Source organism: Tauraco erythrolophus, chromosome 3, assembly GCF_009769465.1.
Source record: "Tauraco erythrolophus isolate bTauEry1 chromosome 3, bTauEry1.pri, whole genome shotgun sequence".
Classification (NCBI taxonomy): Eukaryota; Metazoa; Chordata; class Aves; order Musophagiformes; family Musophagidae; genus Tauraco; species Tauraco erythrolophus.
In genome coordinates, this window is record NC_141467.1 from 87,803,811 (window position 1) to 87,829,663 (window position 25,853).

At 36.6% G+C, this 25,853-nt stretch overlaps 1 protein-coding gene across 4 annotated transcripts in view; it reads right to left on the reverse strand.

Moving 5' to 3' along the window:
* Positions 1 to 25,853, reverse strand: part of CSMD3 (CUB and Sushi multiple domains 3) — a 737,988-nt gene that overhangs the window by 546,022 nt on the left and 166,113 nt on the right. The window contains exons 5-6 of one of the 4 annotated variants that reach the window (XM_086609525.1): positions 10,651 to 10,666; positions 182 to 199 (exon numbers count right to left, since the gene is read on the reverse strand). The exons of the other annotated variants lie outside the window; for them this stretch is intronic. Coding sequence (XP_086465651.1) covers positions 182 to 199; positions 10,651 to 10,666 — 34 coding nt within the window. The remainder of the gene's footprint in view (positions 1 to 181; positions 200 to 10,650; positions 10,667 to 25,853) is intronic. 4 annotated transcript variants of the gene reach the window in all.

Consider the following 25,853-nt stretch of genomic DNA (forward strand, 5'->3'; position numbering starts at 1 on the left):
TCTGCTCTTTCAAATTTTATACAGTCTTATTTCAGACAAATTAACTGAGCAATCTAAAGGAAGCAGTAATCTATCACCTCCTTTTAAGCATTTTGCAGTCATATTAATTATTGCTCTTAAATAAACACATTAATAGCCATGTTTCCTCTGAAGATCACAAAAGATCTTCACATTAGAAAACAATCCATTCTTTGAGAAACTCCAATGCTCTTCAAAAGAATTTAATGTAGAAAAAGACAATACTAACTACTGATTCCATTAGTGTGGTAAAAAACTACATGTCTGTGCACAGCAAACATACACGTATATGCATGTATCTACACGAAATCTAACCATGTGAGGCTCAACTGCTCCCTTAAATATTGGTATCTAAGAATATCTAATATTGGTTAAGAATTCTGATGGGCAACGGAAGAAAACGGGGACTCTGAAAAATGTCATTCTTTACTCTATCACTCCATATTTATCAAACATTAATAATTAAACTTTTACATGCGTAAAATAATTGCAAAGCATAATTCTAAGTATTTTCAGATGTTTCTAAATGAAAGGTATTTCTTTTTACATCCTCCTGAAACAGCTCAGGATTATCTGATGTAATAAAGCAGAATGGAAATGGAAAATAATTATGCAGACAATACTTTTTGATATTTTTCCAAAACCACAACCTGGTGGTTGTGCTCTTGATTCTGACTGGGAAAAAAAAAAAAAAGTTTTTGTTATAAAATTCTACCAGTGTTTTCTAAATAAGATTTTTAATTAATTACCATCATATTCAAAGTAAAGGATAAAGAAAATGAGATTAGGGCAGTAACTTGGCATGGGAAAGCAAACATTATTGTGTATTAAAAAGACAGCACACTATCTTAGCAATAATTGAACTTATACAAACATTTCTGAATCAGAAGTTAAGTTTCTTTCCCAAGGACCTTGTCTCTTTTTGTTACTTCTGAAAGTTTGTCAGAGGTTACCTCTAAATAAAAACTAACTAAATAAATCTCAACTAGATCTCAACAGTCCTATTGATCACTGTTGAGAGAGGTTTTTTGATGTTTTCAATAGGTGCTCACTATGAATGTTTTGAAATATGCCTATAAAAATTACTGATTTTTTTTTTTTTTAGATGAAGCTAAGCATTATCTTGACTTGAATATTATTAGCACACAAGCATTTTATGTTCAGTATTTTCCCCTTTATAGGTCTGGATGTTTATACACTTATGTTGTTTTTACAGAGCGCAGCATTGAGAAGCAGCTTCATAACACATTTTGCACTTAATTTTCCACAAGTCTGAATTTGCTAGTTTATCCATCAGTAACTTTCATAAGTTTCCAGTGTCACACTTGGCCAGTGTTTAATCCAATGCTCTTACATACACTCTAGCTTAGCAGTTTTCTACACATCCTATACTGCTTTCATAGGAAACAACTTAGAATGTGGCTTTTATTAAGTTTCTTCATTGGCTGTGCAACAGACAAGCAGCACGAAAGAAACTCCATAGGCTGAAGTGGAAAGCTCCTTAAAAAGTTAAACTCAGTTTTAAAGCCTGTACTATAATCATGATTATGAAATTTTCAAATGAACGCAGTAATACATTACACAGACAGCCACAAAGATATCTTTAAGAAGCTCCACAGTTTCTAGCAGAGATCCTCTCTGCTCTCTCCTTTGCACAAACTACAACACTTACTTCTTTTGTTCCCTATCCATCTTTCTTGGAGAGTCTGTATACATCTATTGGAGGATCCAGCGGCATCAGCTGTTCTGATATGGCTCTGTGATTTAATAATGTCATAGATCTGTGATTGCATATGAATTTACAGTTCCCGTGTTTCCCATGCTACATGCGTTTGTGTGTAGGTACTTGAGATGTGTCTCCGGTCACCTCGCTTCATCAAAGAGAGTGTGAGAAAATCCCTCATCGCCCTGCCCCGTACATGCTTCCCCCCATCCCTTGTTCCCCTATAAACCTCTAAGCTTTGGTCACCAACCCCCAAAAAACTAGTTTAAAAACCTCCTCACTAGGTTAGCAAGCCTCTTGGCAAGGGCGCTTTTGCCCCACTAAATAAATAAAAACTAGTTATCCAACTAGTTTAACTTAGTCTTGATAATCTAATGCTCAGAGCCAGAGAATAAAGGAATGAGTCTTTAAAGTATAGAGAATAGCATATGTAAAATAATGCATATTACATTTATTTTCATTTAATATTCTGTTATATTCTAAAAAGTCCAAATCTAATGAGTGATATAGATAGATAGACAGACTTTCTGAGAAACGTTTATATGTTAGCTTTTTCTACAAGCCTGTAATAATAAAAAATGTCAGCTTTTCCTCATAATTTTTCCACAGGATAACCTTATAGCTTTCAGAAATTTAAATGAAATTACTGCAAAACATCTACCAACTGAAAATTTTTAAAGATAGATTTGCATCAAGATTTATCAATGACTTACTTACATAAAATTCATCCAGTTTTTGAGAAGAGACATAAAATATGTTCTTGAAGACAAACGAAAGTCTTATTTTCTCTGGTTTTGTGTTGCAATTTGTAAAACTCACAGATTTTAAGTTCCAAATAAACCCAGGGATGATTATAAACTGACATGATCCACGTTCTCAAATCCTTCGCTTTGCACTTGCATGCTCAGTATAGCTGTAAAATTTATACCGATTTGATAGCCAGAAAAAAAAAATTGAAGTAATAGCGTCTGTAGTTAAAAAGGTGAGAAAGCTCAGGAGCTTAAATGGTGCTCTAGCAGAAGTTAAACGAAATAAATTGTCTCCTTATCTGCCTTTTTTGAGACAGAACCACAAAAATGAGTGTGTCACGGGGAAAACACTACCAGATCAGTGAAGATGGAGGGAGAGGAGGTGCTACAGGCATCAGAGCAGATGTTCCCTTGCAGTCAGTGAAGAAGACCACAGTGATGCATGTTGTTCCCCTGAAACCCATGGAGGACCACGGTAGAGCAGATATCCACATTGCAGTCTGTGGAGGAACCCGTGCCACAGAAGGTGGATAAGCCCTGAAGGAGCTGCAACGTGTGGAGAGCCCATGCTGGAACAGGTTCTCCTAATAGGAACTACGGCCTATGGAGAACTACGGCCTATGGAGAGCAATCCGCACAGGAGCAGTCTGTTCCTGAAGGACTGTGCCCCATGGAAAGAACCCACACTGGAGCAGTTCTTGATGAACTGTAGTCTGTGGGAAGGATCCATGTTGGAGGAGTTCCTGAAGGACACGGAAAAAATGTGAGAGGCAGGAAGGGCACAGAAGTGTTATGGACTGACCAAAATCTCCATTTCCTGTTCCCCTGTGCCACTCTGAGAAGATAGAAGAGTTAGAAATGAAGGAGTGAAGAAAGGAGGGTGGGTAAAATGTGTCTTTGTTTCTCACTATCATACTCTATTTTTAATTGACAATAAATTAAATTAATTTTCCCCAAGTTGAGTCTGGTTTTTAGAGATTCAAATGTCACTCAAACTCCCTCCTTGAATTTCTTTACTACAAATCACTTCTGCTTTTAAAGACTGACTCAAAATGTGTTATTGCTTCATCCTCAGTTGAAGTTGCTCCTTGCCATCTCAAATGCTATGCTTCCAAAAAAACCCCATCTATTTCAATAAATATTTACGTATTTCAATTTCTGAATTCCATTTTGACAAGTATTACCAAGTTGGTTCATTAGAGAAAAAAAATCAGACTTTTTTGATCAAACCCAACAAAGCCATAGGTATTTTTATCAGTGCTTTAATGAAATAATAACATGAAATTAAGACTGAAATTTCAGTAAAACAACGGACTTTTTGTTTTCTCTTGATTTGTATCATAAAAAATTACTGCCATTTATTTTATTGACAAGTACACCATGTTACCAATTTTCCAGTTTTAAATTCATTTATTAATGTCCTGGTTTTAGCTGGGACAGTTAGCTCTTCTTTTTAGCAGCTAGAAGAGCTCCGTGTTTTGGTTTTACTCAGAGGCTCGCTCTGAGAAGAATGCTGATAGCAAGTTGATGGTTGTGGTTGGACATGAAACTCCAAGGACTTTTCAGTGTGCCGGAGCGCAGAAGCACGGCAGGATAAGGGGGGAGCATAGCCGGGACAAGGGGGACACGATTCCCCTTGTGATTTGTGGTGGAACTTAAGATTGAGGGCCAAACTGGCCAATTAGTATTCCATATCATGCAGCGTCATGCCCAGTATAAAAGTGAGGGGCAGACAGACAGAAGGGCTTTTGCGCTTTGGCTCTTTCGCCGCTTGTGCTCTTTTGCGCTTGCTGCGCTTTTGCTCTATTGCTTTTTTTTTCCCTCTTTCTTCCAGTACTCCCACTCTCGGAGTACTATCTCTCTCTCTCTGCCCCTCTCTATTTCGGGGCCTCGCGTTTGTCCGGGATTGCAGCTTCGGGACGAGACGGGCTTCGCATACGAGGGGGTGGTGAGCATCTACACTGTGTCTTAAATCATCTGTATTAAATTGTTCTTATCTTAACCCACAGGTATCCCATTTATCCTTTAATTCTCTCCCTCATCCCTGGGGCTGGGGGAGGGTGAGTCAATGACTGGTGGGGGGGCGATTTGGTTGCCGGAGTGGCCTAACTCACAAGAATTAATAATACTTGATTAGAATTTGCAGAATTTATATTGTTGCCTAAAAAATCCATTTACAGTTGACAGGTACCTGTTAATTTTATCATTTCTCAAAGGTCGCTGAATATATAATAGATAGAAGTATTTGACAAAACTGGATGATGGACATATTTTAACCTTAAAAAAGAGTTGTCACCTGGCAACTCTTAAATCTTACGAGTTGTTCTTACATGACTTACCTCAAAAAAAAGTATCAAAGTGTCTCAAAGCATCAATAACTCACATATCTGAGATATACAAAAGCAAAAAAAAAAAATACTTAGCCAAAGAAAGACACATACCTTCATAAAATCTTACTATCTTTCTTCCAGAACATTCCTTTACCTAAAAGAGACACTTAAGCTGTGAACAACCACTCTATGCTTCCTTTAGATTTAGAGATGTTGTGGGTTAGGCTGAACCCCCCTACACAGTCGGTCACTCCCCCTCCCCCACCCCCAGGAAAGAGGGAGAGAATTAAAGGAGAAACGGGAAACCCATGGGTTGAGATAAGAACAATTTAAAAAGATGATTTAATACACAGTGTAGATGCTCACCACCCCCTCGTATGCGAAGCCCGTCTCGTCCCGGAGCTGCAATCCTGGACGAATGCGAGGCCCCAAAATAGAGAGGGGCAGAGAGAGAGAGAGAGAGAGTACTCTGAGAGTGGGAGTACTGGGAGATAGAGAAAAAGAAAGAAAAAGCAATAGAGCAAAAGCGCAGCAAGCGCAAAAGAGCAAAAGCGGCGAAAGAGCCAAAGCGCAAAAGCCCTTCTGTCTGTCTGCCCCTCACTTTTATACTGGGCATGACGCTGCATGATATGGAATACTAATTGGCCAGTTTGGCCCTCAATCTTAAGTTCCACCACAAATCACAAGGGGAATCGTGTCCCCCTTGTCCCAGCTCTGCTCCCCCCTTATCCCGCCGTGCTTCTGCACTCCGGCACACTGAAAAGTCCTTGGAGTTTCACGTCCAACCACAAACATCAACTTGCTATCAGCATTCTTCTCAGAGCGAGCCTCTGAGTAAAACCAAAACACGGAGCTCTTCTAGCTGCTAAAAAGAAGAGCTAACTCTGTCCCAGCTAAAACTAGGACAAGAGATAAGAAGAAAATATGAAATCTCTCCCTGTAATCAATGTAAGAATTGCCCCCAGGAAGCGATATCCTTTTGATATCATTTTGAGGAATCTCCTTTGCTGTAGTGACCTGTAGAGGAAACCTAGTGCAGCCATACTCCTACCTTGGGCATCTCCATTTATACTTGTGTACATCTTGGTGAAAAGAGTCTAAGACCTTGAACAGACAGTAAAACTTGTCTTTTCCTAACACACTTCAGAGTTATGGGATAAATTTGGATGTGTCAAGACCTGAAAAATAGGTACAGTATGATTTCTTTCTCTAATCTGCAACTAAATGCATGAGGTAGGACCAAATCCTGAGTTGACTCCGTTACACTGATATTTTGTGACTTGAAAGGTTGATTTACAGGCTTATTTCATGTGGACACTGACATAACATACTCAAGCCATTGTATAACAATTTGAAGCACATTATTATTCTTTTCTTTTCTGACACAGTTAGATCCAGATTAATAATGATTAAACTATTAAGATTTACATTATACTAGCAATGTAATCTTGGCTTAAGTTATATACAAGGTATACTTTCTCTTCACTCATAACAATTTCAAGTGTAACAATGCATCTTCAAAGAAATATTTATGTCTACAAGATACTGTCGTAAAGGATGTTTATTATACTTGCAAAAAACTTATTTTAAATCTCATTCATAAGAATTATGCTATTTGGGAAGCAGATTCAAAAAAAAAATTAAATAGACACTAAATAAAATACAGTTTAAAATATTTTTATAATTTTGACTCATTTAGCTAGAACATTCAATCTTTGACTACCTAAAAAGTGGCTATGGAAAAGATGGAGTCAGACTTTTTTCCAGGGTGCATAGCAAAAAGACAAGAGACAATGGTCACAAACTGTAAATTAGGATATTCCATTTAGATATCAGGAATGAATGAAAAAAAAAATGCTATTTGAGAGGTTGATTGTGATATCAGGTTACCTGGAGAGGCTCTGGAACTTCCATCCTTGGAGATTTCCAAAACTGAGCTGAACAAGACCCTAAGAAAATATATCTGCCTTTAAAGCCAGATTTGAGAGGTGTGTTAGATTTGATATTCTCCTCAGGTATCAAAATAAGTTCTCCTATCATTTATATGATAGCTTAGAGATAGGAAAGAACATCAACAACTAAAGAAATTGAAAAACAAGAGAGGAACATGTATTGTCTGAAATAACTTACTGTTTTTTAAACTTCCCTGCACATAATCTAGTAGAATATCTAGAGCTAGGTCAGAGAAAATAAAAACCAATGCTTTTCTTTGTTTTATTTTCAGCTCTCTTAGCCTGATATTTAAAGTTGTATTTTTACCTCAGAACAAGAGCACCGACCTTAAGTTGTATACAATCCAATGGAAAAGTATTGCAATGCATATATCTTCAACCATTTTTATCTTTGCTTTAAAAATTATTGAATGAGACCACTTGAATCTCTTTTTATGTAAACCACCACGCAATCAACTCTGACTAATTTTCTACATTACATTCAGTGTAAGACCTTAGTGAGATAAGAGTCTGTCATAATTTTCGTTGTCTAATCCTTTGAACATTCCGGCCTCATGACAACTGGATCACAAGAAGTATGCAGCTTAAAATAATTTCCTTTTATGAACTGAAGAAAAATGCAAATGTTCATCAAAATATCTTTCCAAAATGTACAATTCCATATGCTCAGGTTTATAAAACAGCTATATAACAGGGTGTATCCTTACTGAGAACCGTGCAAAACAGGAAGCACAATTTCTGTATCACGTTTGTGATCTCTTTACTCCTGCAATACACATATCTAAAAGAATCTGCCTTTTATCACTGCACAAAGTACCTAAATATGACAAAATGTTTTCAAGATTTCAGAGTCAAGGTTGCTGTAGTTACTGAATTACGCAGAGACTTTTAAATTCAACACTCCTGAATGTGATCTGTGACTACTGCTTTGCCACGAGAGAGAAACAGGACTTAACCTCTTCTGAAGACATTTTCGCAGCCAATTTACAATGACTGCTTTGGCAGCTCTGTTATCTCCTTTGCCAAAATTTATCAAACTTAAATTAAGTCTACTTGCATTTGAAAAGTTCACAGACATCTTCAAATTTGGAAAACTAAAAGCAGAACCTGAAGGAAAAGATTTTTACACCACAGAAGCATTTAGAAATAAGAGTTTCAGTGTTCTGCTTGAGGGACGTACAAAAAAGTTTTTCAAGTCGAATATATCTTCTTATTGCATCCAAATGCCTCTGCCACTCATATCTCATCCCACCACCGGATGGTTTTATTGTTACATTCAAAATCTTGTGGGCAAAAAGGAACACACGATGTATTTGCAGACAAAAAATTATTTTTCATCTGATTAGTGATTTTATAGTAAATAATAGTCCAAATCACTTCATGAATGCAAAGAAACATTAACTTTGCTGCTATCATCACCTTTTAGTACCACAGTAAATGGAGACTTCGTGATGATGAAGGATGGAAGCTTGTGACTTCTGACACCAGGAGGACAGCTCCTGCACCTCCTGCAGCTCTGCAGCTACGAAGTCAGTGCCCTGGTAGCAGATGAAGGGCTAGGACCTGTGACTAACAAAGCACTCGAGCCAGCTGAGCGTGAGCTCTGCAGCAGAACCAGGAGGAAGTGGCAAACATCAGTAGTGGGAGACTCTTTGTTGTGTGGGATGGAGGCCTCCACCTGCCAACCTGTCATCTAGGGAGGTTTGGTGCCTGTCAGGGGCTCAGATCCCAGACACTGTCGAGGCTTCTCTGGCCTGTGAACTCCTGCTGCTCTTCCATGTAGGCACTAATACTGCAAGGGGAGACCTGGAAAACATCAAGTACAGCTACATACTCTGGTATGGAGGCTCAGGTGGTTTTTAAAGTCAGTCCTGTCAGTAAGGGGAAAGTATGTGAAGGGGAGAAAACAGATCCTGTTGGTCAATAAATGGTTATACAGCAGATGCGGACAAAGGACATTCAGATTTTATGGCAATGGGACCATCTCTCAGGATAGAGAACTGCTATGAAGAGATGGGATCCAAGAGATGAGGAAAAAGTATCTTTGCCAACAGGCTGGCCAACTTGGTGAGGACAGTTTTAAAGTAGGAATGACAGAAGGGAGATGATGGGAGAAGAAGTAGATGAATCCTTCATTAAACAACTGAAAGAAGCCTCACATTTGCAGGCCCTGGTCCACCTAGGGACCTGTACCACCCTGAGATCTGCTGGAGAGACAACACAGAGATCACAAACAATCCAATACAGTGCACTGATGACAAATTCCAAACACAGGTGTATTATACCTTCTACAAGTATATTAATAGCAAAAGGAGGACTAGGGAACATGTGAGCTTTCTGCTAATGGGGCAGGGAGTCTTTGTCACAATGGGCATGAATAAGGCCAAAGTACTCATTGCTTTTTTTGCCTCAGTAGGACTTGCCTTCAGGAATTCTAGAGCAGTGGGAAAGTCTGGGGCAAGGAAGAATTAACCTCAGTGGTGGAAGATCAGTCTAGGGAACATTTAAACAAACTGGGAAAATTAAGTCCAGAGGATATGGTAGGAGATCTCTGGTAGGAGAAATAATATCAATGGGAGAGCCATTGGTATTATTTTCACTTTAGCAAAGCTTTTAACAATGTCTTTCGTAACAACCTCCTAGACAAAATGATAAATCATCGAATCATTGAATTGTTTGGGTCAAAAGAGACCTTCAAGATCATCTAGTTCCTGTCATAAGCAGGGACAACTTCCACTAGATCAGGTTGCTCAAAGCTTCATCCAACCCGGCCTGGAACAATTCCAGGGATGGGGCATCCACAACTTCTCTGGGCAACCTGGTTGAATGCCTCACCACCCTGAGAGTGAAGAATTTCTTCCTGACATCTACTCCGAATCTCTCCTCTTTCATTTTAAAGCCATTGCCCCTTGTTCTATCACTTTCGCCCTGTCGAAAGTTCCTCTCCAGCTTTCTTGTAGGCCCCCTTTAGGTGCTGAAAGCTGCTAGAAGGTCTCCCAGGAGCCTTCTCTTCTCCAAGTTGAACAATCCCAACTCTCTCAGCGCATCTTCATAGGACAGGTGCTCCAGCCCTTGGATCATCTTCATGGCCCTCCTCTGGAATCACTCTAACAGCTCCAGGTCCTTCTTATGTTGAAGACCAGCCCCAATACTGACCCCTGAGGAACTCCACTTGCCCCTGTTCTCCACTTGAACATCAAACATTGAGCGTAACTCTTTGAGTGCGACTGTCCAGCCAATTCCTTATTCACTGAGAGGCCCATCTGTCAAATTCAAGTCTTTTCAACTTAGAGACAAGGATGTCATGCAGGACAGTGTCAAAAACCTTGGACAAGTCCAAGTAGAGGATGTTAGTTTAAAAAGTATGGGATAGATAAAAAGTCAGTGAGATATACTGAAAACTGACTGAACAGCTCAGCTCAAAGAGTGGTGATGTGCATGAAGCAGCACAAAGCCAGCTAGAGGCTAGTTACCTCATATCTGGAGTACTGTGACCAGTGTTGAGATTCCCAGTCTAAGAGATATGGACATACTGAAGAGAGTCCAGGAAAGAGCCACAAAGATTATTAAGAGACTGGAGTTCCTGACATATGCAGAGAGTCTGAGAGAGCTGAGACTGTTCAACCTGGAGTAGAGAAGGTTCAAGTGCGATCTTATCAATGTGCATAAATACTTGACAGGGGAGGTAAAGAGGATGGAGCAAACTCTTCTTAGTGGTATCAAGTGAAAGGAGAAGAGAAAATTTGGCACAAGCTGAAATAGGATAACTACAGTTTAAACACAATAATTGTTTTTTTTTTCCACTGTAAGGTTGATTGAACACTAGAACAGGTCGTCCAGGAGGTTGTGGGATCTCTGTCCTTTCAAATACTCAAAACTCAACTCGACATGGTTCTGAGCACCTCACTTCAGGTTGCCTTGCTTTGAGCAGGGGAGCAGGGGACTTGGACTAGATTATATCCAGAGATGCCTTTCAGCCTCAGCTATTGTCTATTTCTGTGATTCTGTGACATGGGAAAATTATGCTCTCACCCAGGTCAAGAGCCGAGCACAGTGCAGACTGTGGCAAGCCATGTCAAACAGGAAAGTATAAACAAGAATTGAGTGTAACAAGCCTTAGCATTGGCCACAGAACAATGGCTGACAGGACAACAATATCAGAAACTGGTGGAAAGATGTACAGTATGGGTCATTGCGGACTGATCTGATTCACTACAAAAACCCTGAGATCTGGTGGAAACACTTGAACATAAAATCACATAGGAGAAAAGTGCCTTTAGTGGAACTGTTCTGTGTGAAGCCAAGCCACTGTGCAGGAGCACCAACACTGAGACTAGCTGGAGTGAGCACTGCCTTCCCTGGGCTTAACTGACATCTGCTCTGGAGCAGTGATCGCAGTGTATGTCAGTGTGAGTAAGATAAAAGCTTTACCCTGACACATCTATCCCTCCGTTGTTCTGCTTAAAAGATTGAGCTCTGGCAAATTACATTTTTTGGTATTCCTTTTTCCCCATGACAAATTGCACAGTGAATACACACACATGCACTCACACGTCCTTTATATCTGTGCACTTCTTCTGTTCATCATATTCAAAAAAGTTATATATAACGGTTCTTTATAAGAGCTATTCCTTTAGAGTCAGTAAGACTTACAATATACATTCTTATTTCACACATCATTAACTCAACAGGTAGTAATGGCAACTTCAGAGCCATTCTAGTTTGTGATAGGAATCCAAAGCATTAAAGATATGTGCCCAAAATAATTATAGAATTTTTCCTGGAAAATTACAGTGCATATGTAACAGTCAACATAAAATCCCAGCTTGATGTCCATTTTACTACTTTACTTCAAACTTAGAAAGTGATTGGATCATGGTCCAAGTGTCTATCTTTTATTTTCAGTAGCTTGTTACCAGTTACTAAAAATGGCAAAATTTCAATTACCAGGACTTAAATATATACTAAAATATGGAATAACAACCTTGTGAAAAAAGCAATGAGAGCAGAACTGAGCTAATCATAATCAAAAAATAACATACATCTTTCCAATGCTGTTTTTGAATAAGGATGTTGCAATACTTTTATTAAGAGTCACAGCACTCCGTACGTAACTGTGTGACTATAGTTGTTACAGGCACTTCCTGGACTGAAATAGAGCTGAGTCGAAGGATAAGTACCTAGAGAGGTATCAATCTCAGAATTAAAACTCTGAAGTCCCTAATGAAAGACATTACAGAAAACCACCTTCCTGAGAGAACACAGAAAGAACTTCAGAATTCTGAAAAAGCTTCTCTTTATTGCCATATTCATCCTCAAACGGAATATGTGCTACACATGCTGCTGGCACATGCTCTGGCACTGATGGTCATATACATCTGAGGCTTTATTTTTCACAGTTTACATAAGAACATGGGATTCCAAACTTTCAGTGACCTAACCAGGTGGTGTGGGTTGAACTCAGCTGGCAGATCAGCCCTCACCCAGGCACCTACTCACTCACCCCCAGCAAAATACGGGAGAGGATTGGAAGGGCAGAAGTGAGAAAGATTGTGGGTCAAAAGACAGTTTAATAAGTGAAAGTGGCAGGAGGAAAGGGGAGGAAAAAAATCAAAAAAAAAAACCCCAAATGATGCATGATGTTGTGATGCCATACAGTGACACAATACATCAGCATTTTTGAAAGTTACGCGAGCAATGCAATCACCAATGGGGTAAATATGTTTGTAGCTGCACATAGGAGGCACCCAAGTAAAAAAAGGTGCAAGATAAGCACAAATAACTATAAATTAATGTCCTGACCATAACATGAGAATGATTGGCAAGGATACGTTTTCAAGACTTAACAGTTTTGTACAAATAAGACGCTAATTAATAATACGTAAGAACTATCTGTTTGCACAATTTGTGCTGTTAATATGCGGATTTAGTAAAATTAAGTTTCAAAGTTTAAAACTGGTTTGTCAGTTTTCTCATACTTCATGACGACAAACTCTAACTCCCTGATATATAAATGTGGATATATTTGGATATTTAATTGCAACACTTCTGATCCAATACCCGCTAGATCATATTGCTTATGGAGACAAAGGAATGGTGTGTGTACTGATGGGTAGATTTTTGCAATTCCATTTGGACCAATGGCATTACACAGGATTTACTAAAGAAAGAATTTTACTCAGTAAAGGTATTTAGAGTTACATGAGAAAAAACAACTAGGTCAGCATGCTAAATTTTGTATCACAAGAATTTTAAAAGATTAATTCTAGAACAAAATGTGGTTTAATATCAATGGTGACACAATACTAATTCCAGTTATGTGTCTGGGCATCTTCAGTGCAGGAACAGCAAAGAAAATCAATAAGAAAAAAAAAATAGCTGAGAAAAGTCACGCAACACATTAGCTGCCAGAATATTTGCATTAAGTGACAATTCTCAATGCACACAATGTAATAACACAGTAATAAAATGCATAACTTGCTATTATTTTCATTATTATGTAAATGTAACAGAATCAAAGGAAAACACGTTTTATATATTACAACACAGACTACCTGAAGTTAAATAACTCAACGACAGCATAAATTACTGTCATATAAATTAAACACTACACTTCAGAGAACATAACACAAATGATTACTTGTATAGAAAAGTGCAAGAGAAGTCCAGGACTACATTGTTGAAACTCAATGCTAAATTGATTATACAAACACTAAGAATTTCAGCTTGGCTTCTTCCCATTCCAGCAGCTTTTGAATCTATATCCTGACTTTAATCAAATTTTGCAATAAAGCCACATTTTGAAAAATATTGCTAGGACTTTCCTGAAAATAAGCAGCTGGATAGAGATAAATTACTGCTCCTGTTGCAAAAAATACTGAGCGTGAATACAATCATGCTATTAAGCACTGAAAACCCACAGAAAGGAAAGCACCAGAGAGTCAAGATCTGTAAGTTGTACTGCTCAATATTTTTATCACTTTTTTATTCTACAGTCAACAACCATGACAGAAAATAAAGATTTTTACCTTGATTTTTATTTGCTTATTTTTGAAGGACTGGAGCCATTCTTAGTTTATGTTTTAAATATTGGCAAATCCTTGATACTTACCACTGTATTAATTACTTTTTTTCTCATATTGTAAACCTAAGTTGTTTCTATAAGTGGTTAAATGTCTCTCCATCTACAATAACCTAATTTAAAATAAATTTTCCATGAGTGAGGTCAGATGTTGGAAAAGAGGCCCAGAGACAGTCTGGAGTCTCCACCCTTGGAGATATTCACACCTCAACTATATATGGCCAAGAGCAACTTCTTGTAGTTGACCTTGCTTTGAGCAGAACATTGGAGTAGAGGTCTCTAGAGGCCACTTCCAACCTATGTGGTGTCATGATTCTATGATTTATTTTAGCAGTGGACATTAGACAGACCTTAAGTACTTTATTCTCCCTTGTGGCCTTAAATGTAGTCCAGAAAACTAATCAACATGTAAACTTCTATATTGAATATGGTTGAAGATGGTTGAAGGAATCTCTCACATCTGGTCTATTCCAAATCCAGCTAACTACTCCTATTTGTAGCTTCATGTAATTTGATCTTACAGGAATTTTTTTAACTCTTTGGTTGTTAAACAGCCTTCCTAACTTCTAAGCATTTTGAGAACTATCATAAAATTAATTACAAATATTAAATGGTGGTTATATGAATTAGTCACATAATATGAAAACAAATTATCATGAAAAGAAAGGCACATTTGAGAAACATGAAAAGCTGGGGGAGGAGGGGGGGGGAAGCGGACTTCCTTAAACTCTTACTTTTCATAAATCTCGTAACAGAATATGATGTCTATTCCTAAGACAACACATCTTTTATTTCCGTACAAAGATAGATTTAACAATGTATTTACTGGTATCCTGTTGAATGAAACTTTCTTTCAAATGTTTTCTCAGCTCTTCAGTATTTTTTTGCAAGTATGATTTCTGTACAGTTGCCATCAAACATCTCAATTGCATATGCATAGTTCAGAGCCCAGCATAAATGTTTAAATGCAAACTTTTCAGTCCAAGAAAAAAACCCACACTCTGGGTGTTAATGCTCTTTAAGAACTATGGAAATTCAGAGATGGAGTAAACAGGTGTCACATGCCACGGAAGTGAACTTGTATTTCTTCTTTTTTTTAAGCCACTAGAAAAATTAAGTATGACAGAAAAATAGCAGTCCTGATCACTTTTCCTCCTTTACCCTCCATAAACAAATAGCCATATTCCTCCTAATGTAAAACTCATAAAGTTAGGACAGCAGCACAAGGGCAGAACATTTGGTCCACAGAATATGGATTATTATGGAAAGCAATGTATTCCATTTAACGAGAGGATTATATTCTTCCATTTATTGCACCATTTGAAATGAAATGCTTATGTACAATGCAAACTAGCTAAAAAAAGAGGCGGAGGGAGAAACTAGAGAAAGACAGGACTTCTTGGAGGCTTTAATAGGGTAGTTGTTTCCATGGAAACCCTGCCAGTGTGCTGGATAGAATCCTCTAGGGAACTGGTGATCAGATAATGCAAGACTTCCTAACTGTCTAGCGACTTGTTTTATGCTTTTAAGTGCAACTCTTCACTTAATACTACACACATTACCAGAAAAGTACACAGGATACATTTCATAAAGAAAAGGAAAACAATATAACATGGAACTACCCTACACAGAAGGACAAAATAATGTTTTAGATTGACTTATACCAATTCTACAGTTGCACAAAGTTTGAGTATATAGAAAGCAATCCAAATTTTAAGAAGCAATATAGGGCACAATATTCCAAATGACCTTGTAAAAACCCTCCTAAATCTAATCGAGCTGAATTGAACCCAGCCATCTAACACATTTGGTGTCGAGACAATCTACATAAACTGCAACATTTCTTCTGTATAGAAGCTCAGTGAGAACACTCTCCTTTGTATGCACTTATCTGTGTATTTAGTAGAAGAAATAAACTGAATATACACATATGCATGTACAAAACGTTAGACTTGCTTCAAGTATGAAAAACACCCCATCACACAGAGTGAACCTAGAATCGCAGTCAATGGAGTTGAATCTTGAAATGCAGCACATACTAGCTCTTCAGACACTTGCAAATGGTTGTCTGATGCCTGTGCCTTAAGACAGGACTGTCCTGAGTTCCTTGCTTTCTTTGGGGCAGCCTGTACTTCAATCTTCTTAGACGGACTTTCATACTAGTCCTCATTAGCCAGCTCTGCAAAACGGTCTTTATACACTCCACAAAAGGCTTCAGTTTGCACAGTTCTACTTTGCTTGACAAATGTTTGTTCACGTTTAATACTGTCGATTGTTTTCTGAATTTTTAATCTATAGTGTTACAAAATAAATTGCACCAAAATTTGCAGCCTCTGGAGGGGCTGTTTTGAGACCTCGAAAATTGTGTGTTGACTGTTTACCTATCTGCTAGAAGTGTCTGTGACTTAATCAGTTCATTTATCTTCCTTTGCTATTTTGGTTTTCTTTAGATTTTCATATGAAGCTGAAATGGGAGATAACAACATGAAATCTTTGGAGGTAGCTGTGACAAATGTTATACTTAAACATGAACAGTTTGTCTTCAGAACTCCCTAAATAGACAGATGATAGTAAGGGGAATATAACTCAAAAGGAAAACGTATTTTTGTTCCAGAACTCCATTTCTTTCCTCAATTTACAAGTTATATGACAGGCATCATTAACTTAAGGAAGTTCGTTTGTTTGTTGGTTTTAATGCTTATGTTTATACCTTCACTTTTTATGTATTTTTTCTATGAATGTGTGCAATATTGATCCATGAAGTGAATGTTCTTATCTAACAGAGATATATGAACACTGCCCAGAAATAAACTTGTTCTGTTAACATTCTAGGAGTTGCTGGCAATTTTCAAGCTATTGTTCATAATACTTCATAATTTTTACTAGCAACTTCTTGATGTGGACCATCGATCTTTCAGACAGTTACACAAATGATGGTGCAACAACTAAGAATGAAAACTGATCTTTAGAAAGATTGGAAGAGTGAAATACTGAGGATGACAGAAAAGGGAGCTTTTAATGTAATTATTGCGCACATTTAGAAAATCTCTCAGTTGGACTTTCTATGTGCTAGCCTAGCCAAGAAATGGCTGTAGTGCAGTGGAGTCTACCAAGCCTGCCAACTCCTGAGCTGACAACGTGCAGATTATACATTAATTTATTCTGGGACTAGAGGGCTGCAGAATCACTAATAAACCATCTCCATAGTGCTGGCACAAAGCAGATAATATGCAGTGTTGGAATTTATGTCTGAGAGAAAATTATTTGGCTAATAGCAAGATCATTATAGCATCCTTGCTCAAAATGGCAGGTAGTCTTGCAAATAGCAGAGTAGATATGAGACACAAACAAATGTAATCCAAAAATAACTGAAATTAGGATGGTTGTAAATCTATATGCAGCAGCACAAAGCAAACAGAATTAACATGCAGTGTCATGCTTAGCACTTCAGGATACATGATGCTTTTTGTCTGGCTCTTTTATGGACGTATGAACCTCAGGCCAAGCAATATATCTAAGACTCTAAGTGGTAAGCAGAAGGTAACATTCATAATGGAGAAACAAGACACGTAAACACCAATGTGTTATCGCAGACAGAAGAAGATATTGCAAAATCAGATTAACCTGAAGTTTTTCCTGTAAACAGAGCTTGGAAAAACTTAAAAATCATTTCACTCACTAATTAAAATCAGAAATCACATCTGGAATCTGAGAATTAGCTTGTGCTGTTGAAGAAATACTGTTTATAAGGCAATATTGGCTTATGATACTTAAAGCAATGTTTTTGCATTTCTTGGGGATACCTCCACAGTTATGAGAGGCAGAAAGTTTGGTAGAAAAAATGCCAACTTCCGCTAAGTTGGAGGGTGTTTGCCTAACCTATTCAGGGACCCCATGGGCAGAGCAATGGTCCAAACCCCTTATACTCTCTGTCTCAATTATGAAGTTTCTGGAAACTTATAGAGGTCAGGGAACAATTTGACCAGTCTACCGGCTGTTATTTTTCCACAAAAACACAACTGAACCATCTTCAGATTCCTTCATCAGTGGACAATTTTAAATATTATCTCTTTAAAAACTGGCTGAAGATCTGAAGTCCATCTCAAAAGACAGAGGCAATTCTGTCTTAATATTTAAATAAACCATTAACACTCCTGCCAATGATGAAAAGAAGATTAATTAATGCTGAAGAGCAAGACTCATGTTCTATAGGCAAATCAATAATCATTCTTATTAGGTTATTAAAGATGCAGTCTTGAAGAATGCTAAAATGTCATGCTAAAATTTTAGCAATGAAATCTTTCACCTGCAAAAAACACTACTGGCAATCAGTTTTTCTCTTGGAGTAATATTTGAAGGACTTTAAAGACTTCTCAGAAGAATAATTTGTTATGACTTCTGCTTCCAAATGTGATTACAACTGAGTGATAAATCGGGATTGCAACACGTTACTTAAATACTGAATAATATTTTCACAATTTCCATTTATACCCAGGTAGATTCTAATTTTAAGGCAGAAATTAAAATACAGAAAGTTTTATCAAGCTGCAATTTCAAGAATCTGAGGAAAATATACGAGTCTATTTAAAAGCCCATGGCAGCAAAAATTTTTTGGATTAAGCAGCTTGGTAATCTGAGTTAATGAACCTGGGATTTAGCAGTAATTACATTCAAAATATCTCAAATTATTTTACAAATATTATTTATGCTAATTGATCACTAGAAAGGATTTATCCAGAAACGACACATAGAAAATGAACCTAAGAAGAATGTAAGGTGTTATAGGAAAACAATTACATAGCATAAGCAGAATTTACTAGCTCAAACTGGAGTCCAGCTAGAGTTATGCATTTCACATTTCCCCTCTTAAAATAGTCTTTTAGGGTTTCTAACATGTAAATTTGATAAGAAATTGGTTTTAAATCACATGTGAAAGACTGGGGCTTTGCTGGAATGAACACCTCTAGTATTGTGCTTTGATGACTACACTGTACATGTTACCAAAACAAACTATTGAAATTGTTGTCAGTTATAAATTGAAACTAGTATTTTATTTTTCCAAGTCCCTCCTTCCCATTCACTCATCGTGGTCCTTTAGAGTAATCCTCTCCCCTGTCAATTGTGGGTAAATTGTCACTGTTACATTGTCCTCACTGACCATTTTGCAACAAAATTTCAATAGTACATGTGAATATGGTCAGTGCGTGATTTACCGCTACATCCTTTGTCCTTGCTTAAGAAAATTCTTAAGAAAACAGGAGATGAAAACAGGAGATAAAAACCGTGTTTCAAGCTTTTCATTAGCCACCCCCACTAATTCCACCCTCTTCTTGTAAGAAGTCCTAATTCCCAGCCTTGAACACAACTGTGGGCTCGAACATTTTGGCATTCAGGAAGTTTTATTTGTTCAGTATCGGGTTAGACTTCTTGAATTTAAAATCTGGCCTTTCTCTTTTCCTCTTCATTGCCTGTATCAACTGTTACAACAATTTTTTATTATTAAGTTTGATCTTATTGGTACTTTTCCATGAAAAGTAGAAAGATAATGCATTGTTATGTCTGTCTTTTCCTTACTTTTGTGAGAACTACAACGGTCTGCTAACGTTCCCTTTCTGGAATAATTATATATACTTTCTTGCTCTAAACGTAACTTCATTTATTTAGAAACAGTTCAGTTCTGCTGCTTTCCCCAGTCCTCTATACGCTGTTCGGAGATGTGATTTTAAGAGGGCTGTTTTCCAAATTAAGACAATTACTGCACTGATGAATTCTAATTACTTTGATCCAAATACCTTTTTTTTCTGGACTATATCACACCAGTTGAGGGTCTGCCTGCTGCTAATGTAAGTTTCTAATGGATCTTAGGACAGCTCTCCTCACTACTGGTAGGAATTCCTGATATCCTGTGAAGATGTGCAAAGTCAAACTATGTAATCAAAATGAAAGTGTGATTCTGATGAATATTCTGACCTGGATATATACATGTCTAATGAAAGGAAAAGTAAGTAAAACATTTTAAGATATTTTGTATTGCCTCATAAACTGTTAACTATATCCTGATCTTTTGTATATATCTTAATCACCCTTTGAACATTTAAATCCTGATTAAAAAACCTCAACGTAATAAAATTAATTTCTTTTTCATTAAAAAAGAAATCCATATTGAGCTTGCTTTCAAAAAATTAGTAATGTTTTTTTTTTTAAGTTTCATCACTACTACAGCAGCACATCATTGTGCACTGTAAGTTTTCACAGGTGAGCACAATAGGTACTTTCAAGTTCTCCACCCATCATAAGAACTTAGTTATATGGCCATCATCATCATAAATGAACAAACACAGGTTTTGAGCACGAATCTGATGTATTAAAACCAGTAATAGCTCTCATGAATAATGTTGTTTGGTTAAGGAATGTGTACTATGTTAGATCATTATTATTGCTTGCATATTTTCAGTGAGTTTCATTTAACAGACAGTATATATCTTAGTAACTGAGTGAGTACTGTTATTACTAGCACAGTAAAACTAGTATATTTTAGTGTTAGTGTTAGGAATATATAATACAAGTATAATAAACATTTATGTTCCTATACCAATTTCCTGGTTCACAAAACATCAATAATGACTTAGAGTAGTTTCAAATAATTCACTAAGGTTTCACCACTACTTTGAACAATAAGAAATCCATGGATCTGATCACACGTTAAAATTCACATGGGGATCTCCTATTCTTCATGCTCAGATATATTTGTTCACATAAGCAGACTGCGTATTTGTGTGAAATGATCCTGATAATGAGAAACAGATACTATCCTGAGACTAACACTAATTTAATGAGAAGACAAGCATGATGGGGTATACTAGAGAGTAATTTCAATGCTTTTCATAGAGGCAAATTTTGCTTCTATTGGTCTTAAAAATTACACATTTTAAAGGTAACCAAAATAAAGAACTCAAAGTTCTTTTATTGCAAAAATCCAAAGCAACAAAAGGTAATGTAAATTCCTTCATTAAAAAAGTCATTCAGGGTATTGTTTTGCAGAGCTTCTGGGTCCTGCTTGAAAGCACACAGCATTCTATTTCAAAACACAGAACATTTATATTATACTACTATTTCCATAAAATGGTAGACCTTTTCCATAATTTCTCCCCCTCTCCCCCAAATCTTAATTAACTTCTCTAATTTTAGGGGAGTATCATATCTGTTTGTAGACCATTCCCATTTTTTAATGTACCAACTACATGAGTGTTGGCCATTCTAAGCCACTGATTTATAATGTCCCAAAAAGGATCTGCGGAACAATCTCTGAAAAATTGCTCATTCACTAGTGTCAAGTCATCTTCATATCTTATATACAAATACATCATCCTACAAAATATTTTTGTTGGTTTTCTTTTTAACGTTATTTAAATAATCCAACATATTTTAAATTCAGTCTCATACAGCTATACTGGGTCTTTTCCCAAGAGTAAGCAGTAACTTTCCCAAGAGTAACACTAACTGTTGGTACATAAGAACCAGCTTCGGACAAAAAACTGCTTATTCCCTGTGAGATGTAATTTATTCCTGCTTTTAAGTTAATGCACTTTATTTCCCTCTGTGTGTACTGTCAGTTCCACTAGTCAATGCACTGCATGGCATCAAGTACAGTACTTTGACTTTATCTCCAGCTTTGTTCTCTCCACAGTCTACAAAGCTCAGCTTACAACAAAGACACAAAGGCAGAGTCAGCTTATTTAGTACTTATATTACTAGATTCTATTTGCCACGGTGTTATAAAATCATTTACCTACCTGCAACCAAATTTATCTGTCTGTGAAGTGCTTACATTGTTATATGAATATTTCATGGTAGTTATGTGAAGCTTAATTCTTTTCTTTTTTTCCAAATTCCATACCATTATAGGCCTTATATAAACAGATATACCCCTTCAAGAAAGTGTACTGAAGAGTCTACGAGACTCTTAGGTATATTTGTATTTCATTTGAAGATGCCCTCTGTTTTACCTGACCTTAAAACCTACCTCATGCAATTGAGATATGTATAGTCATGTATCTATGTAATCACAGAATTATACCAGTGACTCGCAATTAACAAATTTTCCTCTTCAGTGGGTTCTGCACATAGGAAATAGCAAAATATTTCAATAGTGAGCTGAATATTCTAATATTCAAATTTGACACTCGTTATATCTCTTTTTAAAATATGAGCTCATAAATATATTGATCCAGTTTGTTTTGAACAAATCCACTGAAGAAGAAATTAAGTATACATCTATACAGATAGGTAGAAATAAACATATCTATCTATATATATATGTTGCAGAGGTATTACAGAATTCCCAGACTTGGAATTCAGTAACCTCTTTAGTCTTTTACCTATCATGACAAAATATGGAAAAATAATTCAATATCATTCCAGATAAATAATCAAAAATCAGAAATGCATTTTGTCCATGAAAAAAAAAGTACGTACAATCAGTGGATTGTGCATTTGTCTGACATCTTACCAAAAAGCATGTCAATTCAAGCAATTGGAAAAATAAAGCCTCTTGTTAAAAATATGAACAGAAGTTTTATAGTGACAAATATTTCATAGCTATACATACAGGCAATAGTGAAAATATTTTAATAGATCTTCTAGGAATACAAATAAAACTCTATTCTGTTTTTGAAATTTCTATATTCTGACAAAAAGGTTTAGACTGAAGATTCTTACAACATCCATTTTACCCTGGAACAGGAAATGCTTGAAAAATATAAAAGCCAGAATACTTTCTGGATTAAGAAAGTGTCTAATTATTATAACCTTTCTAGAATGACAATATTATATATAAAAGTAACCTTATTTATTAGCCTCAGTAAATTACTCCTAGCTTGCTGCATTATGGAGAAACTTCAAGCTGCAACATTATGTCAGGAATAGGTGATATGATAAAGTTGCTGTCATGTTTCACTGTTGAAAACAACCTTATCAAAATTAATTTGTCAGGGAAGAAGACTTTATTTACAAGCTAGTCATGGGTTGTGCACAGTATAATTGACCACAACATAATAAATCAAATTTAGTCTTCTTTTAATTAAAATATTTTTATATTTTTAGCAAATGTAATAAAAATTACAGTATTTTAATGAATGTTAGAACATGCAAATGACAGGGGGAAAACTTTATGTATTCAAACTATGTTAATTGAGAAACAAGATATGAAATAAAGCGGTTGTTAGGTATGTGCACTGATTTTGCAATACAATCCTATGAAGACTAATAAAGAAAAAGGAAGCAATTTGAGGAATAACTATTTTCTTCATGAATTTGATCCAAATATATGTAACTTAAAAAGACACAAATATCAGTGTTATGAACCAAATTTAAACCATAAGCATGTAATAGAGTCTCATGTATGGATGCTTGTGGCAATATGAAGCACTGTTGATTTCAATGAAATTCCCCTAACTGAGACATTGATCCGTAGGAATTACAATACTAAAACATGAGCATGACCTCCTCCTGATCTTTTCATTCAAAGTGAAGGCAATGTAACAGGAAAGATCTAAAAAAAATTACTCCCCAAATTCACTTGTTCTGGATTACAAGAGGCAGATGACAAAGACATTAACACACAGATGATCTAAAGATATCAATGAACTTAACTCTGCTGACATTTAAGCACGCTGTAAGTTTAGAGCTCTGTTCAATTTATTTACTATAGGTAAAAAAAAAAAAAAATAAAGCCACTCAAATTAATATTGAATAAAGTATATTTTTCTGCTATTCTCGGGACTTTTTTTCTAACAAATCAGATAATGACATTTCCCAGGTCATGGCACTGAAATACTCTGTATTTCCCCAGTCCAATTAACTATATTAAAACGAACAAATAGTATATGCATGTCTGAAGAAGACCTGGCCATTTACCAAAAACAAGTCATCAAGTTGTTTAGTGTTGAGAATGTTTCACATATATTCTCAGAATTATACACCATTTCACTTGTTTGTCTCAGGATTCTCTGTTTTAGATGTAATGGTCATTGGTAGGGAACAATAAGACATTTATCAGAGGAAGTCTTGAAAGATAAGTGTTTAATCAAAGAGTCTCCATGGCAAACAGAGAGAAAGAGATAACAAGCTCATTAGTGGCTAATCACCTTTAGCAACCTTCTGCAGAATTCTGTGCTGGATAATTGCATTAGATAAAATTAGGACAAATTCATTAGAATGGAACCATAAAGGTCTCTCTATTAAATATTAAGTTAGATGTTTCTGATATCAAACATAGATTCATAGAAGGAACTATTGAAAATAATTAGTTATTTTTTTAATCGAACATAGACTGAAAATACCTTAACAGTAATTTGTTGCATTAAGCATTTAAGCCATTATGCCTGATGTTAAAACTTAAATTAAGCATATGTCACATTTCTAGGTTAAGTTTCAGTAATTTGTAACCATCACTATGAAACCATGTACCTTGGCTTTTTTTAATTTTTTTGTTTGTCAAGCTTCTGCCCCTTAGATTCTTCATTGTTATTGATATTGTCTTATCAAAAAAATATTTCCTTCTGCATGTGCTTTTGCAGTAAATCAAGTCACCTCTTTATCCTTTTTCACGTATACTGAAAAGTTTAAGATCCTTCAGTCTCTAGACAAAATGACAATTTTGAAATCTAATAGAACTTGTTTCTTTTCTTTTTCTGTATTCTTTCCAATTTAACTCTATTTTGCCCTAGAAAGTGACGCTATTCAAATAATGATCTCTCTAGTCATGAATAAAAAGAAATAAGTTTTTCATATTCTCATGTGATATGATAGTCTTCTGTGTTGTGAGTTAGGCCACTCCGGCAACCAAACCCTACACAGTCGCTCACTCACCCTCCCCCAGCCCCAGGGATGAGGGAGAGGAGAAATGGGAAACCCGTGGGTTGAGATAAGAACAATTTAATACAGATGATTTAATACACAGTGTAGATGCTCACCACCCCCTCTTATCCTAAGCCCATCTCGTCCTGAAGCTGAAATCCCAGACGAATGCGAGGCCCCAAAATAGAGAGAGGGAGAGAGAGACAGTACTCCGACAGTGGGAGTACTGGAAGAGAGAGGAAAAAAAGGCAATAGAGCAACAGCGCAGCAAGCACAAAAGAGCAAAAGCGGTGAAAGCGCCAAAGCACAAAAAGCCCTTCTTTCTGGCTGCCCCTCACCTTTATACTGGGCATGACGCTGCATGATATGGAATACTAATTGGCCAGTTTGGCCCTCAATCTTAAGTTCCACCACAAATGACAAGGGGAATCGTGGCCTCCTTGTCCCGGCTATGCTCCCCTCTTATCCCGTCGTGCTTCTGCACTCCGGCCGGAACACGACACACTGAAAAGTCCTTGGAGTTTCACTTCCAACCACAAACATCAACTTGCTATCAACATTCTTCTCAGAGCGAGCCTCTGAGTAAAACCAAAACACGGAGCTCCTCTTAGAAGAGCTAACTCTGTCCCAGCTAAAACCAGGACACTCTGCTTACACACCAGAGTTATGTTTAAGCACAGGACTACGTTGGGAGCTTATCATTCAAATTCAAATTTACACTGTGTTATTTTCACATCCCCTTGGAATACTACAAAATCTATCCAAAGTTCTATTGAAAAACATTGTATCAAAAGGAAACGTGTAACACTGTGACTGTGATGACTGACAAGTGGGAGCATCACTCATCATCCTCATTTAAGAGTAACATTTTTTATGCCAATTCATTTCAAAATTGGCATATCAGGAATTTGAACAAAGGTCTATAGTGAAGTTCATTAGCTTTCTACTTCGTTACAAATGTAAGTTTTGTGCAAGTTAACATATTCTCATCAAATCTTTTTTAGGATCACCTTCACAAGAAAAAAACAAACAAACACAATGGATTTATGTCTTAATTGTGTATCTTTTTCATTATTAGCTAGCATTTTTCTGGGAAGTAGGAGGGGAATATTCAGGTGTTATAAATAATTTTACTAGAAAATA